The sequence below is a fragment of the Nematolebias whitei genome, chromosome 5, assembly GCF_014905685.2.
Source record: "Nematolebias whitei isolate Nwh7 chromosome 5, NemWhi1, whole genome shotgun sequence".
Taxonomy (NCBI): domain Eukaryota; kingdom Metazoa; phylum Chordata; class Actinopteri; order Cyprinodontiformes; family Rivulidae; genus Nematolebias; species Nematolebias whitei.
This window is the reverse complement of record NC_056502.1, coordinates 11,156,575-11,173,592: the sequence shown is the minus strand read 5'-3', so window position 1 is coordinate 11,173,592 and position 17,018 is coordinate 11,156,575. Positions and strand designations below refer to the sequence as shown.

At 39.5% G+C, this 17,018-nt stretch overlaps 1 protein-coding gene across 1 annotated transcript in view; it reads left to right on the top strand.

Moving 5' to 3' along the window:
- Nucleotides 1–1,928: 1,928 nt before the first annotated feature.
- Nucleotides 1,929–17,018, top strand: part of rspo1 (R-spondin 1) — a 26,933-nt gene continuing 11,843 nt past the window's right edge. The window contains exons 1-4 of the mRNA XM_037676570.1: nucleotides 1,929–2,025; nucleotides 4,036–4,230; nucleotides 8,631–8,774; nucleotides 12,724–12,948. Coding sequence (XP_037532498.1) covers nucleotides 1,929–2,025; nucleotides 4,036–4,230; nucleotides 8,631–8,774; nucleotides 12,724–12,948 — 661 coding nt within the window. The remainder of the gene's footprint in view (nucleotides 2,026–4,035; nucleotides 4,231–8,630; nucleotides 8,775–12,723; nucleotides 12,949–17,018) is intronic.

Here is a 17,018-nt window from a genome sequence, read left to right as displayed (position 1 = left end):
TCATGAGCCATTTCATCATTATATAAATTGGTAATTAATTTAATTGTCAGTCTTTTCAAATAGAAAAACATGTTTTATTTTAAGAAACTGTAAACGTATGTACATTTGAATAGTTTTTAAAAGAGCTCATATGCTGGAATTCAAAATCATGATGTTTTTGTTTGGTGCAGTTTAAAGGAATGAGTTCAAATCTGAACTGATTTTGTCCCTTCTGATTTATGTTGCTTTCTGGAATGTTTAGACGCCAAACTCTATTGTCCTTAGTGTGATTCAGAGCCACAAGCTACTCAACGGCCAAATATGGTCCTATTTTTCTTTATTGAGCTGCGAGGGAGGACCTCCCATCGCTCAGATACGAACATGTTCTGTGTCCTCTTCACACGGGAGTTGTAAATACAGGCGCTGCATGACACTATCTGAAAAAGATCTCAGCTCCAAATATAACAAAAGCCCTCAGTCGGAGCTAGTTCTTGTGTTTCTCAGAAAATTCAGTGCATTTCTAGAGGCTAAAAAGTCTCAATTAGTGACCCAGAGCCAAACACAGCTCGACATGTCAGGACCTTAAAATCTTGGTTTCCTTTTTGTGGGACTGATCATTTCATCATGACTACAATTACTTTTGAATCATGCATACTTAGACCCTTGTGCATCAAACCACAATGTGATTATAGTTCAGGACAAATTGAATGTGTTGTTACAACTGATTCATATGATATAATCCTCCTTACTTTGGAGAAATACTTTAAAAGCAACAACTTTCATTTTTAAAAATACCCAACTAATTATTCCTTTTTTTTTTTTTGCAACACCACATAAACACATAAAATATGATTTAATTTTTGTATCTGAGCAACAAATATAAAAATGTAACTTTATTCCAGGCAATGTAGCTTGGCATAACAGCTATAAAAGTTTTAAAGTACCTTTTTGGTTTTATGAGAAGTGAAGTTGGGGGCTATTTCGTTGCCAGCGACGACCATTTCTTCAGTATTTTTGTAGCAATTAAGATGTTAGGCAACTTTAGACCTCACAGGGTTACACCTGGCAAATTCATAAGCAATAAATCTAACTAAAAACCCCAACTTGTCATTTTAACAAGGCTATTTGAAAGTGATTGAACAAGAAACACTGTGCTAATGAGTGAGCTCTGCTGTCTGTCAGGCCGGGTACCTTTATGTGGAGCCAATTTATGTTTCTAGTTTTTATTATGAGCTAAAAGGCTTTAAACTTATATACCTCTTGGGAAAATGTGACTAAGCCTATTTCCTAAATGTCAAAACATGTCTATTGTTTTCCTGATCGTTACCCTGTGATGTTTTTGATAAGTTCCTCATAAAAGTTGTGCTAAACGTTCTGTTTTTTTGTGTTTTCCCCAGCAGACCTTGGTTCAATCAAGTCACACATTGTCAGAAACCTGCAGCCATCTTTGCTCACCATTATTTTGCTCCCCCATCCTTCGAGCAGTGCGTGTTTATGAGTTTATGCTCTCAATTACATCAGGCCTTCCTGAAACAGATGGTTCCCTGCTTGCAGCTCTTCATAAACTTCATGGGTTGACCTACGGGCACTTCGACACGCCTCTTCTTCACTGTCTGCACTACCTACTGACCCTCTTCTTATCCCACTGCCTTCGTCTGTTTACACCACCTCCAGCGTGATGGCTTGTTGCGCCTGGGACTTGTCTGGATGTGCAATCAGAGCGTCACACTTCATAACTCAGACTCGTGGATTTAACAGCCAGTAGAGTGAAAGATACGGAGAGACTGGGGGAGGAACAGGCGAACTGCAGGAACGCAGTGCAGGAGAGGGCTCATTGGTTCCAGCAGCAGAGGAATCCACCTGTCTCACAAAGGCAGGGGGATCACCCCCTACCTGATACATCTGGTTGCAGGGGGGGACCTTGCACAGCCTGGAAGGCAACAGGGACTATGCGGCTGGGATTGGTGGTGCTGGCAATGATCTTTCTCAGCTCCATGGGTCACAGTGACGTTCTCAAGCTCTCCAAGGCGAGAAGGCAGAGACGGGGTGAGCTCTCACTTTTTCATTGTTTCTTGTTTGTTTCCCACTTTTTTCATTGCGAATGTCCTGCTTTTCACTTCTGGAGTCTCACTTACTGTGGTGGACATCCTATAAACATTGAACAAGTGAAGTAAAGATAACATTTAGTTTATTTTCCCATCATTCTTATTTGTTTTTCATTGCGGGTTATGTTGGGTTCAGAGTTTCCTCGGAAAGGCTCATCTTTCTTGCTCTTTTAGGATTATGCCTCCCTCAGTTTATGTAAAACTTTCATGGGCATTAGAGTTGTTTATAGAGTTTTTTTTTTATGGATTCCCTCTCAAAGCCATTGTTCATTTCATGTCTGGCTGTGTGGGCACATAATAGAGCGAGTACCTGACAGTTCTAAGCTCTCACTTGGATCATGCTGCCAATATTGTTGTAAGCATTTTTTTTTTCTGACCTCACGCAAGTACAAAGATGGTGCTCAAATCAACTCGCAGTATATCTCTGGCCTCAAAGTGGTGTTTCTGTCAGCTTTGAAATAATTCTTCCTTTACACACAAGGAGCTTTCAGTCAATGCCAAGCTCGCCCCAACTTCTTGGAGCCAAAATACATCAAACACCACGTCTGGCCACAGTAACAGATGTGCTGCTAATATAATCATGCATACTAGGAGGGGGAAGCCATAAAAACTTAATATTTTTAAGGGGTACAGTACACACATACCCACACAAACATGCTGTCAGAGTTGATCTTGAGGCGCTGCGATGAAGACAAAAGTCTTGGGGTGAATACCAATACACACTAGACTCTTTCAGAATCTGTTGAAGCTTTTCCCCCTTTAGACATAGAAGATGTTTGTAATTTACACATCTGATTTACAGCTTTTAAATCTTTGGTGTGATCAGATTCAGTTTTTCTCAACTGTACCCCCTGGTAGGAAAACAGCTGAGGACAGATCTTTTCCTGCTGGCCTCCAGTTTTGTTTCTCAAAAATAAATTCAGTTGCATGCAAAGATCAAACTGAAATAACTAGAGCGGAGATAAGACCCATTGTTCGTATAAAACTCTTAAAAAACAGTTTAAAGCGTCTTTTTTCTCTGTTTGCGGTTATTGATTACTCCCCCGGGTCACTGTTACCTTTATTATGATTTGTAACCAGTGAAACTTGGCTCTAATTACCTCTGCTTACCATTATTCAGATGTGGAGTAATCAGTTCCTGGAAGGCCCCGTTGACACTTGCTGCCTTCTGACTTTTCTCTGGGAGGCAACACAGCAGACAGATTGGTGTATGAGAGGAGAGCTGATAGAGCAAAAAACTGTAAATCAACTCAGATGGCTTATTTTTGCTCATGAGGATTCCTAGGAAAAGATGCATGCTTTAACACACATTTCCTAGAAAAGATTTAAACGACTATTTCAGTGTGCCTTGTTTTCTTTTTTGGAAGTTGAGGCGATTTGCTCCATCTCCAAATCTAGGATTAGTTGTAAATGGTCATGTAGAGCACGTTAGGTTGGGGGGAATGGCTGGTCTTGTACTAAACTAGAGCACTTGTTCTGCATTGGCCACATTTCTGTCCATGCTATTTCTAGTTTTGTTCCACTTCAACCATTCCTGACTCGCACACGTGTTAGCTGGCTGATTCTGAATGACTCTTGGTTGACTGTCAGCCATAATTTTCCAAATTTCTTCACAGGAAAATCTGTTAATTATCTCCAGCAAGCCCTTTTGCAATAAACACCGAGGAACTGTTCAAACAAAGATGTTTGGCCGGCTTCACTCACATTAAGCTCCAAGCTTTTCCCATTTTTTTTATTTTTATTTTGACTGGTAATGTGTTGGCCTTATTAGTGCTGTTAGAAAAAAAAAGTTGCGTGAGCTGACAAAAAACATGCTGATGATTTCCCAATTTTACGCCTTTTAAAATATATATGCAGGCTGGAAATGGTTTAAATTTTATGTAAGGGTACACCTTGTTCTGTTGCCTCATTGCAGCTCCTTTTCTTTGTGTTTGTCTCGTGTTTCCAACAGTTAGTACTGAGGGACCACTATCTTGTCCCAAAGGCTGTGACCGATGCTCTGAGTACAATGGCTGCATTAAATGTAAGCCAAAGCTCTTTATCTTTCTGGAGCGCAATGACATCCGTCAGATAGGAGTGTGCCTCGCCTCCTGTCCCATGGGATACTTTGGCATGAGGAACCCAGAGGGCAATAACCGATGCACACGTGAGTTTTACCTTTATGTCACTAAAATGGGAATTGCAGTATGAATGTAAAATTTGTAAATGTGCATACGGCAACCTTCCAGATTTTCTACACTTCTGATGCTAAATGAAATCTGTCCAAAGCTTTCTTTGATTTTCTGTCTCCTTTTATGTGTAATTAGATGTAACACAGATTTATGTGTAGTGATTCTTGTCGAAATCATAAATAAATGATCAATATAATATTTATGAACATGTACTCAAGCAGTAAGGCTGTGAACCACTGAGACTTAGGAAAGGAAATAAAAAGAAAAAAACACGAGAAACATTTCGAGACAGACCATTAGTTGCAGTCCAGTAAGGTACTGGATTAACTCTTCTTTTTCTTCTTATTTTGTCTGTTTTGTTTCCAGCGATCACCTCAAAAAATCATCCTTCTCCATCTCACTCTGTTGAACTACCTCCATGTCCTCTCTAACTGCATCCATATATCTCCTCTTTGTCTTTTTCCTGGCAGCTGCATTTCTAACATCCTTCTACCAGTATACCCACTGTCCCTCCTCTGGACATGTCCAAACCATCTCAGTCTAGCCTCTAACTTTATCTCCCAGTTGTTCAACGTGTGCCGTACCTTTGATGGCCTCATTCCTAATCTTATCCATTCTTGTCACTCCTAAGGAGAACCTCAACATCTTCATTTCTGCCACTTCCAGTTCTTTCTCCTGTCTTTTTGTCAATACCACTGTCTCCAGACCATACAACATAGCTGGTCTCACCAATGTCTTGTAAACTTTTCCTTTGACCTTTGCTGACACTTTTTTGTCTCAAATCACTCCTGAAACTTTTCTCCATCCACTCCATCCTGCCTGGACTCTCTTTTTCACCTTTTTATCATGCTCCCCATTTCCCTGGACAGTGAACCCCAAGTACCCCAAGTTCTGGGGCGGCTGTGGCTGAGTGGTTAGAGCAGTCGTCCTCCAATGCAAGAGTTGGGGGTTTGAATCCACCAGCAGTCACATGCCAAAGTGTCTCTAGGCAAGACATTGGACCCCTCATTGCCTCCGATGTGTGTCCCATCGGTGTATGAATGTGATAAAGCTCTGATTAGTCTCTTTAGAATGAGTTGTTAAATTATCTTTGTAGAGATCTAGTATAGTGCTGTATGAATGAGTAAATGAGGACACAGATTGTAGTATAAAGAGCTTTGAGTGTCTTGAAAAGACAGAAAGGTGCTATTTTAGTACAGTCCATTTACTTGAAGTCCTGCACCTTTGTGACCTCTGCTCCTTGTAGCCTCAATATTCCACTGGCCTCCCTCTCATTCACACACATGTACTCTGTCTTACTACAGCTGCCTTTCATTCCTCTTCTTTCAAGTGCATACCTCCACTTCTCCAAGTTCTCTTTCACCTGTTCCCTGTTTTCACCACAGATCACAATGTCATCAGTAAAATAGAGCTAAAGGAACCAGTTCTTTATAGTGAGCTGAGCCGAATGATTCAAATCCTTGTGATTAATTGGATGTACATCATTAAAACATGGAAACAAAGCATTTATTAAATAGACAACATTACAAAACTATAGATTATTAGAGCAGGTGATTTGATAAAAACTGAGCAGTAGTTACTGAAAGAACAGTTGGTCTGATTAGAGATGAAAGATAGGCGTGCAGTGAGATGAAAGCAATGACAAATTCAATTTAATTCAATTCAGTTTATTTATATAGCGCCAAATCTCCAAAAAAGTTGTCTCAGGGCACTTTACAGGAACATTCACATACATAGAAAAGCCAATTAGTAAAGTTCTCTATCTATGGAAGACAGTAGACAAGTTGAATCTTCACTTCGTCACAGTCTCCCATCCTGAGCAAGCACATTGGCAACAGTGGAAAGGAAAAAACTCCCTTTTAAAAGGAAGAAACCTCCAGCAGAACCAGGCTCAGGACAAGCGGCCATCTGCTTTGACCGGCTGGGTTTGAGATGACAGAAAGGAGAGACAAACAAACACAGAATGACAGGTCCAGATGTAGGTGCAGGTGAACCTGAAAGGCAAAGACTCATGTTAAGGATAGAAAAAATAATTAAATACAAAACAGGTTGAGCAGAGAAAGTAAAGGCAGCAGCAGAGTGAAGAAATGTGGTCAGTTTGTCCTCCAGCAGTCTAAGCCTATAGCAGCATAACTACGGGACAGCTCAGGAAACCCAAGTCGACCCTAACTATAGGATTTATCAAAAAGAAAAGTCTTAAGCCCAGTCTTAAAACTGAACAATGTGTCAGCCTCATGGACAGAAACAGGAAGTTGGTTCCACAAGAGAGGAGCCTGATAACTGAAAGCTCTGCCTCCCATTCTGCTTTTGGAAGCTCTAGGAACCGCAAGTAAACCTGCAGTCTGAGAGGGAAGTGCTCTGTTAGGAAAATATGGAACAAGAAGATCTGTAATATAAGATGGAGCTAGGTTGTTGAGAGCTTTGTAGGTTAGAAGTAGGATTTTGAATTCAGTTCTGAATTTGACAGGGAGCCAATGGAGAGAAGCTAAAACTGGAGAGATATGATCTCTTCTACTAACTCCAGTTAAGACTCTGGCAGCAGCATTTTGGATCAACTAAATACTTTTTAAAGAACTATTTGGATACTCAGATAATAATAGTCCAGTTTAGTTGTGACAAATGCATGAAGCAGTTTTTCTGCATAATTTTTAGATACGATGTTTCTAATTTTAGTGATATTATGCAGGTGGAAGAAGGCAGTTCTAGTAACATTTTTAATATGAGGGATAAAAGACATGTCCTGATCAAAAATAACACCAAGATTTTTAACATTAGAACTGGAGGCCAGATTAATGCCATCCAAGGAGGGCAAAAGACTGAAAAAGTTTCAAATGAAATGACAGATGATGGATCTTATTAATGCAAAAGGAAAACGTAAGAGCATGTTAGTAACCCAAAATACTCAATATATAACAACATCCACCAAACAGGAGTTACTTCAAACTCAAAAAACTATCAGAAAGACCCTAATTTCATAACAAGCATTTCATATATTCAGATAAACACTATTGCTTATGAAATGTTTTTTTGCATTTTTGTTACATGATTACTGGTCATGCATCCAGTTGAAAACATTCTCATAAAAATCCAAACCAGCAATAACAGCAGGAATGTCAGCAGCATGTCTTGATGGTTTGAAGCAGGTTTGGATAATTTGGAAAAAGGGCAAAATAGTGGCAGCATTCACAGTTCTTAATAAAATACTTTTATATTTTGTTGTGGCAGTGGCTCTGTGCTTTTAGGTGAAGAGAGCCAGAAACTTGGTCTACTCTGTTTTCCATGGAATAAAGATTGGGCTGAAATCCCAGCAAAAGAATTTTTAACGAGTTGTTTGTTTTTTAAAGCTAAGTCTGTGTTGTTGTTTTTTTCATTTGGCTCTCGTCTGCACGGTTCATGTGAGGCAACACTGTTTGTTGTACGGTGCTTTTGATAGATGCTCTTTTGTGTCATTCACTGTCTTCATAAACTTGTAAAAAAGAAGATAAAATGTGTTTTTTACATATGCAAAAATCTGATATGATATCTTTACAATACAACAATTTCCTGCAGGATCAATAAAGTTCTATCTTATCTTATCTTATCTTATCTTATCTTATTTATCTTATCTTATCTTGTCTTATCTTATCTTACCTTATCTTATCTTATCTTATATTTAATACTTTCACCACATGTTTATTGATACGTACATACGATCCACATTGGCAACTATTTTTCCAAATATATTTATGGTTTTTGCTTCTATAAATGACAGCACACCACACTCCATCTTCTGAATAATATATAACTATTTTATAATGTTTAATTGAGAAACCCACAAATTATTATAAAACATGACTTTTAAAACAAGTTCATTTGCATTTGTAGTGGTTCTTAAAGCAGCACTGTTTAATTTTGTAACAAAAAGGGCTGAATTCCCCTTTAAATTCTTTTCAGAGGCCCACAGTGGCTAACCTGAGTTATTATCCAATCATCTGACTTTATGCATGTCATCTTTCAATGTCTAGTTAAAAACATTTGTTTTACATTTTGAGGCCACAATTTATTATTAGACCAACTGCAGAGTGGACATTTACCAGTGTAGCAAACAAGGATTTAGCAAGTCTGGATCTGACTATGTTCAGGAAAAGTACGAACACAAATGCACAGATTTCCATCTTTGCTTTTGTGAATCTTAAGAAATTGTTTTCATGAAAGCTGAGCTTGTAGGAGTTGTTTGTTAGCCTTTGCAGTTATCCAAATTTCTAAGCGTTTGTGTTTTCAATCTAAAACTTTTTTGTGTTTGAATCAGAAATTGTACTAAGAACCCCAAAAATGAGACTTTAACCTGAACTCATTAATGTTTTTCTGCTCTTTGTGCTTTTTTTCTTTCTTTCAGAGTGTAAAATAGACAATTGTGAAGCATGTTTCAATCGCAATTTTTGCACAAAATGTAAGGAGGGCTTATATTCACACAGCGGGCGATGTTATGTGAGCTGCCCTCCAGGCCAGCACACTGCCAATGAGACCATGGAGTGCGTTGGTGAGTGATCTTTATCTTTCAACTTTACACCAGCGTTAAGATTATTGGAGTTAATTCAATTCAATCCAGTTTATTATATGGCGCCAAGTCACAACAAAAGTCATCTCAGAGCATTGAACAGAAAATTTTCAGCTGCTTCAAAACTGTAGCCGGATAGTTTAGATCTTTTGACATTGGGCTTTCGTGGAAAGGTTAGGAAAAATAATATCTTGTCGTAGACAGACTTTTTGAATTACCTCCATTTGGAGAAATAAAGATCTTGTCAGTCTGGTCAAGATTAACAGTCACAGTGAACTGTTCTAGTCTTAAAACAACTCCAATCTCACAAGTTAGCTGTTCATGTGAATGCAACCCTGAAGGGGATCCCAGAAGTTGAAACAGGAATGGAAACAGCCTTTACATTTGCTCACCCCACTACAAGTTTCCAGTCCTGTCCCTTCCATGTAAACCAACAGGACTTTGCCAAGATTGAAAAGAAACAATAAAAAAAGAAAGAAAAAAAAAACACCCCAGATGTCAGATAATTTTTTCAAGAGTTGAATCTTGTTGATTCACATAGTTCTTGTCTTGCTGTTTGTTGTATGTGCGAATATTCATTTAGAAAGGTTGAAAGGTTTACCTGCAATTAGTTATTTCATGCTTAAAGAAAGCTCATGCCACACAGTGACTGGGTGAGGGAAAGTGGGCTTATCAGGAGTATTTGAAGTTGTTTTCAGATGAATAATTGTAAATTGTGATGTATAGTAGTCCCTCGATTATCACGGGCGTTACGTTCCACACACCCCCGCGATTAATGAAAAACCACAAAGTAGGAACGATATATTTATTTTAGTATTTATATATATTTTAAGGTTTTATAAACCCATCCCATACTTCTTGCAATGGTCTAAACTCTTAAACCTACATTATTTTAACAACATACATATATGTACTGTACAGTACTGCAAAATTTTGCTCACCAGCTCTGCAGACCAGCAGCTTGGTTCCAGTCTGGCTCGGTTCTGATTCGGCAGACCTACCCTGCAGCGACAAAGCCCACCGCCCTGTCCAATTTGATGTGTGCGTGGATAATTTACCTTCAGGAAGCTTCAATTCAATTTATTTATATAGCGCCAAGTCGCAACAGAAGTCATCTCAGGGCACTGAACAGAAACATTCATAAATATAAAAAAGAAAATTTAACATTATTTATCTGAGGAGCAAACTGCTTTGAGTTTAACTTCATCGCAGAACTCTCATCTTGAGCAAGTATGAAGGCAACAGTGGAAAGGAAAAACTCCCTCATGAGGAAGAAACCTTTAGCAGAACCAGGCCCAGGACAAGCAGCAGTCATCTGCTTCGACCGGCTGGGTTTGAGAGAAACAGGTAGGAGGAACAGATACACAATGGCAGGTGGAGAATCACATGTTAAGATATAAATAGTGTCAAATGAAAACTATTCAATTTTAAGAAATAATTTAAGGAAATTAGGTCAATTTGTCTTCCAGTAGTCTAAGCTTAAGGCAGCATAACAAGCCAACCCTAACTATAGGATTGATCAAAAAGGAAAGTCTTAAGCCCAGTCTTAAAACTGGACCATGTGTCAGCCTCATGGACAGAAACTGGAAGTTGGTTCCACAAGAGCGGAACATGATAACTGAAAGATCTTCCTCCCATTCTACTTTTGGAAACTCTAGGAACCATGAGTAAACCTGCAGTCTGAGAGTGAAATACTCTGTTAGGAAAACATGGAACAATAAGATCTGTAATGGAGCTAGGTTGTTAAGAGCTTTGTAGATTAGAAGTAAGATTTTGAATTCTATTCTGGATTTGACAGGGAGCCAATGGAGAGAAGCTAAAACTGGAGAGATATGATCTATTCAATTTTTCAGTTCAATTCAGTTTATTTATATAGCGCCAAATCACAACAAAGTTGTCTCAGGGCACTTTACAGGAATATTCACATACATAAAAGCCAATTAGTAAAGTTCTCTATCTATCTCTCCTACTAACTCCAATTAAGACTGTGGCAGCAGCATTTTGGATGAACTGAAGACGTTTTAAAAGAAGTATTTGGACATCCAGATAACAAACCATTGCAATAGTCCAGTCTAGACGTGACAAATGCATGAAGCAGTTTTTCTGCATCATTTTTAGATAAGACGTTTCTAATTTTAGCAATATTACGCAGGTGGAAGCAGGTGGTTCCAATAACATTTTTAATATGGGGGTTAAAAGACATGTCCTGATCAAAAATAACATGACGATTTTTAACATTAGAGTTGGAGCCCAGATTAATGCCATCCAAGAAGGGTGAAAGACTGAAAAATGTATTCCTAAGATGCTCAGGTCCAAAAACTAAAATCTCAGTCTTGTCTGTATTCAACAGCAGAAAATTTAGGGTCATTCAAATTTTTATGTCTTTAATACATGCTTATATTCTGAGTAACTGATTGGATTCATTGGGCTTCATGGAAAAATATAACTGTGTACCATCAGCATAACAATAAAAAATTATCCCATGCTGTTTAATAACATTACCTAATGGAAGCATACAAGTATAAGGTAAATAGTATTGGTCCAAGTACTGAACCCTGAGGAACTCTATGACTAACTTTGGTGTATGAAGAAGATTCATCATTTACAAACAGGAATCGAATACGTATATACAGTACTGCAAAGTTTTACTCACCAGCTTAATAGAACATCAGTTAGGTTCCAGTCGAGCTCAGTTCTGGTTCTGCAGACCTACCCTGCAGCGAGGAAGCCCACTGCCCTATTCAAGTTGATATGCATGTGGATAATTGAGCTTCAGGAAGCTTTAGGATTATTTGCTACTTTCCTGCCAGTTCTGTGTGCTTAATAGATAGCTTATATTTGCGTTGCAAAACTTTCCCTCCATTTCAGCAGAAAACAGTGGCTACTGTTGACTTCTGGGTAGTGTAGTTCTTTTAACTGGCCTTACGGTGTAGGCCTATTGAAAGAAAACTACAAAATGGCAACACCTGTCCAAAGTATTTTTTTCATTAACTTTTATCCTGTACCCTCCCAATCATGTAAGTAATATTAAAGTTGCTAATCATTGAAAAACTGCGAAAGAGCGAGTCCACGGAACTCCAAGCATGAAGTAGCGAGGGAATACTGTATATAAATTGTAATGCAAAGTGTGTAAATGTGTACAATCTTCAAATAAAAGGCTGGACTTAAAACTCCACCTCCAGTGCATAGACTCTGGTTCCAAAAATACAACAGCGCAGCTCCCATAAATCGGGTCCTGCATGCTTCAAGTCCCAACAATGAGAGAATGATGAGGACATTTAGGACTCCTGCCTGAAGTGCTACAACTAGCTGCTGCTGCCACTTGATGCTCTTGTAAATGGCTATAAAATTGTAAATAGATAATCATGTAAATTAACAGCAATTAAAGTTGTAAGATGTCAGCAGTCAACTTTGCTCTGTCTTGACTCTGCTTGGAGTAGCCTTAACTCGTCAATCCAATCAGAGTTAAACTGTTTTCCCAGTCTGAGGTCAGCTGTCTACTACAGGTAACACCTTGGTTCTTCATTACCTTTCCACCGAACCTCACTTTAAAAGATCTAACTGTTGATTTGACAGTGTAAAGCCTTTAAAGAGCCCCGCCTTTTGATATCTTCTGTTTTTGCTTCATCTGGACTCAGCTCATTCACATTTGTCAAGTTCACAGAAAACCTAATAGCAATACATTGTCAGTTCCTTAGCAACTGTACAAACCTGTTGTTATCCTGCTATAAATCTCTCAACAAATCACAAATTGTTTTCAGATGTGCAAACTGCCCGAACCCATTATCCTGAGTTAAACCTACTGAGGTGTGAAAGGCAGACAGAAACTATGAAGCAAATGCAAGACGTTAACCTCACAGACCATTCGCTCAGCAGCTAAGTCGTTCGCATATTTTTATTTTACTTTTCTTTTTTTCTTTTTTTGTCCCAGGTCAGCGTGCGTCGGAGTGTGAACTGGGAGAATGGAGCCAGTGGAGTTCCTGCATGAAGAAGAACAAAACATGCGAATTTAAGCGAGGCTCCCAGTCCCGAGTTCGTTTACCCCTTCCTCAGACTCACAGTGTGGACAGCTCCCCTTCCTTTGTGCTCGCGCAGACCTGTGTGCCAGAGACTGAAAGGAGGAAGTGCGTCGTGACCAAGAAGCCTTGTGTGAGAGGTAATAAACATCCAGGGAGTAGATTTACTAAATGACAACATTTAAGCAAGACGTATAATGAAAAAACACACGGTTAGGGCGTTGTAATCAGACGGTTGCAGATGAGCAAACATTAAGCTGTGTGTTTTATGAGTTTCCTCCAACACTGATATATAAGTGATGGACTCATTTAAAATCCCTCCCGTCTGTCTGTGACCTGCAGCGTGTTGATTGGCTTTGATTTGGCAGTGGAAACAAAAGAGCCTCTTGAAATTACCACATGTAAACAATAAGCTTCATCCACCAGCCAAAAGCAGATGAAGGGCGGACATTACGCGTCACAAAGCTGGCCCAGGATCAGAGCTATACGGCGAGCTATTAGTTTGGCAGGCAGACCGCTGAAGTGCGAGCTTTACATGGCCGTGCACAGCAGCTTACGCTCCAGCAGGTTGATAGTCAATCTCACCACTCAGCTGCCATTATCTACTTTAACAACAATTTATTAGTCGCCTTTGATCTCATTTGCTGCCGAGGCCGTTAGATGACAAATTTAGCAACGCAGTCCAGAGTGAGCTGAATGGGAAGTGCAACAAAAACCGTAACATTCTTGCTTGTTTGCTTTGAAATTTTGGATGTTTAGTGGTCAAGCAAAGAAATAAATCTTTATCACCAATGGTGTGTTGATAATTGACAAAGTGGGAGTAGGTCTCTTGAACTGGGTAAGGATTATTGCAAATTAGGAGATAATAGCAAATTACTTTGTCTCTAAATGCCCCCATATGTCAATCTTCTTTGCACAATGCACTAATTTAAAGGAAAAGCTTCAGCTGCAAAGGCATTTACAAGGGTTAGGAGAACTTTAAACATAAAGCATTTAAAGGCTTTATTGGATGGTGGCACGCTTAGGGGATTTTGGCCACAGCAGCAGCAGCAGCATTGGCAAACAGCAGTTGCACAGTGTTGGCAGCGGTGCAGATGTTTCAACACGTAACAGATGATTTTCTCTGATATACTGTATGTGAGTAAACATGCTGGAGGTTTGCATATTGTGTTACCATTCTCTAAACTTGGAAAGTTCCTTTAGGGTTCTGGATCTAAACAACAGAACATGAGCTGATGTTGTCCTGTATGGGCCTGCGGTCGCGTCGGAGGGAACGGAAGGTTGTAAATGTTCGGGGAGGACTGGGCTCCTTGTTGGACAGGCTTTAACAGCAGAGCATGAGAAATGAAAGGCAAATTTACTCGTTCGTCCTGGAAAAACTGTCAGCCCTGGGTTCAAACATATAATTAACAGTGAAATATTATAAACTGGCTTTTCTAAACTGTGCAAATGGAGCTCATATCTAAAAAATTAAGGATGATATGTGCGGTTTCGTGTGACAAGTGATGAGTCATACGAGTTTTGCGGACAACGTAATAGTTCACTGGTGATGTTAAGGAGCTTTTTCTCCTATTTTGTGCTCAACATATATGAACAGGAATGAACTTTCATTTGTGAAGTAGTTCATAGGTGATGCTACGATGATTCAAGTTCTTGTGGGTAAAAGAGCACAGCTGTGGATCCATATGTGGGAGCTGACTGGCAGGCAGGTTGTAGAAAGCACGAGGGGGCAGATCCTGTATAACATTAGTGATTTAGTGGTCTGCAGATCTCACGCTTTGTGTCGATTTGGCTGCGACTCATTTCCCTTCCACTTTTTTTTTCCTTCTTTTCTAAAGCGCTACAAAAAAGTCTCACACGAAGAAAATTGTCTGGATGTGTCACTGCATTTGTCAAGCGAAGCTGTTTAGTTTGGATGGAGAGGAGGTGCAATCAGTGCTGTCATAAACTGATGGGGTCCCCCTCTTTTGGCTCCATTAGTGATTTGTTAGAGGAGTAATTAAGTCCTTACACAGCGAGCACGCTTTCTCACTTTCTGAAATGTTTTTTAGGACTCTTTAAACAAGCTTAAACCTCCATAACTGATTTTAATTTCAACTATTCGTGCTCAGCATTAACTGTATATTTAAATACCTACCATACATGCTCAGTGTATTAATAAAGGCTTTACTGAGGAACAAACTGGGCAGAATTTTATTAGAAAACTTATTTTTTTAACTATTGAATATTCATATATATATCAATTCAATTCAGTTTATTTGTATAGCGCTAAGTCGCAACAGAAGTCATCTCAGGGCACTGAACAGAAACATTCTTATACATAAAAATAATTTAACATTATTTATCTGAGGAGCAGACTGCTTTGAATTTAACTTCATTGCAGAACTCTCATCTTGAGCAACAATGAAGACAACAGTGGAAAGGAAAAACTCTCTCATGAGGAAGAAACCTTTGGCAGAACCAGGCTCAGGACAAGCGTCCATCTTCTTCGACCAGCTGGGTTTGAGAGGAACAGATACACAATGGCAGGTTAAGGTTCACGTTAAGATAGAAATACTATCAAATGAAAACTATACAATTTTAACAATTAATTTAAGGACATCAGGTCAATTCGTCTTGTGGTAGTCGAAGCCTATGGCAGCATAACAAACCAACCCTAACTATAGGATTTATCAAAAAGGAAAGTCTTAAAACTGGACAATGTGTCAGCCTCACGGACATAAACTGGAAGTTGGTTCCACAGGAGAGGAGCTTGATAACTGAAAGATCTTCATCCCTTTCTGCTTTTGGAAACTCTAGGAACCACAAGTAAGCCTGCAGTCTGAGAGCAAAGTGCTCTGTTAGGAAAATATGGAACAATAAGATCTCAAATACAAGATGGAGCTAGGGTGTTGAGAGCTTTGTAGGTTAGAAGATTTTGAAATCAATTCTGGATTTGACATTGTATCTTGTACAATACTTTGCTTTCAGGTCTCTCTTGTAAATGAGCCCTCGAGGCTCAATGGGATTTACCTGTTTAAATAAAGGTTGAATGAAAAAATGTAACTACTCGTTTTTATTTTAGAGTAAACCAAGTGTGACCTTGTCAGCAAAAGTAAATGTTGCTCTGCTGTCTCACCGCATGGCTGGCATTGTGGCAGAGATGTATTTATTGATCTCTAAGTAATATTAAGTGCCCATATTTGGACCTCTTTGCTCAGTTTTGACCTTTGCAACAATGTGAATGTTAGTGACAAATTGATACAGTGACAGTAGACAGAACAACATCACAGTCTTTAGCTTTTGGCATGTGTTCACACAACTTGCAGGTATTCTTGTTCATGTTCTTAGAACATCTCACTTCTAAATGACCCTTTTTTTTTAACACAGAAGGAAACGAACAAAGTAGTCCTTAAAGAAATACAGTAGTCCCTCACTACTTCATGGTTCAGTTATCTCAGACTCGCTCTACCGTGGTTTTTCAATATAAGATTGGACATGACACTCAATTGGCTGATTGATGGATGAACGGCACGATCATCATGGAATTTGTATTTAAAATAAATTATTTTAAATTATTTAGCACCTGGGCAGCACGGTGGCGCAACTGGTAGAGCTGCTGCCTCTCAGTGAGCAGGTCCCTGATTCAAACCCCGGTCCAGGGGCCTTTCTGGGTGGAGTTTGCATGTTCTCTCAGTGCATGCGTGGGTTTTCTCCGGGTACTCCGGTTTCCTCCCACAGACCAAAAACATGCATGTTAGGCTGATTGGTAACTCTAAATGGTCCCTAGGTGTGAGTGAGAGAGTGAATGTTTGTTTGTCTCGTGTGTCTCTATGTGTCCCTGTGATGGACTTGCGACCCGTCCAGGGTGTACCCCGCCCCTCGCACAGTGATTGCACCAGGGATGGGCACCAGCGACCCCCGTGACCCAAAAATGGAATAAACGGGTAAAGATAAAGGATGGATGGATGGATATTTAGCACCTGTTGCCCCTTTGTGCAGCCCAGAGCTGCAGAAAAAGCTTCCTACTGCACCTTTGTGCAGCTCCTACTGCAGGATAAACTTTATGCTGCAGCTGATCAGCTGTTCACCGTGCAGCACAGAGAAGTGGGCGTGGCCAAGAACGCTTGCAGATGGCAAAGAGCAGGAGGCAGGGAGCTGAAATCATGACATTCTGTGTGCTCTTTTAGAATGTTTAGAGTTTAGAAACATTGTTTAGAATATTGCAAGA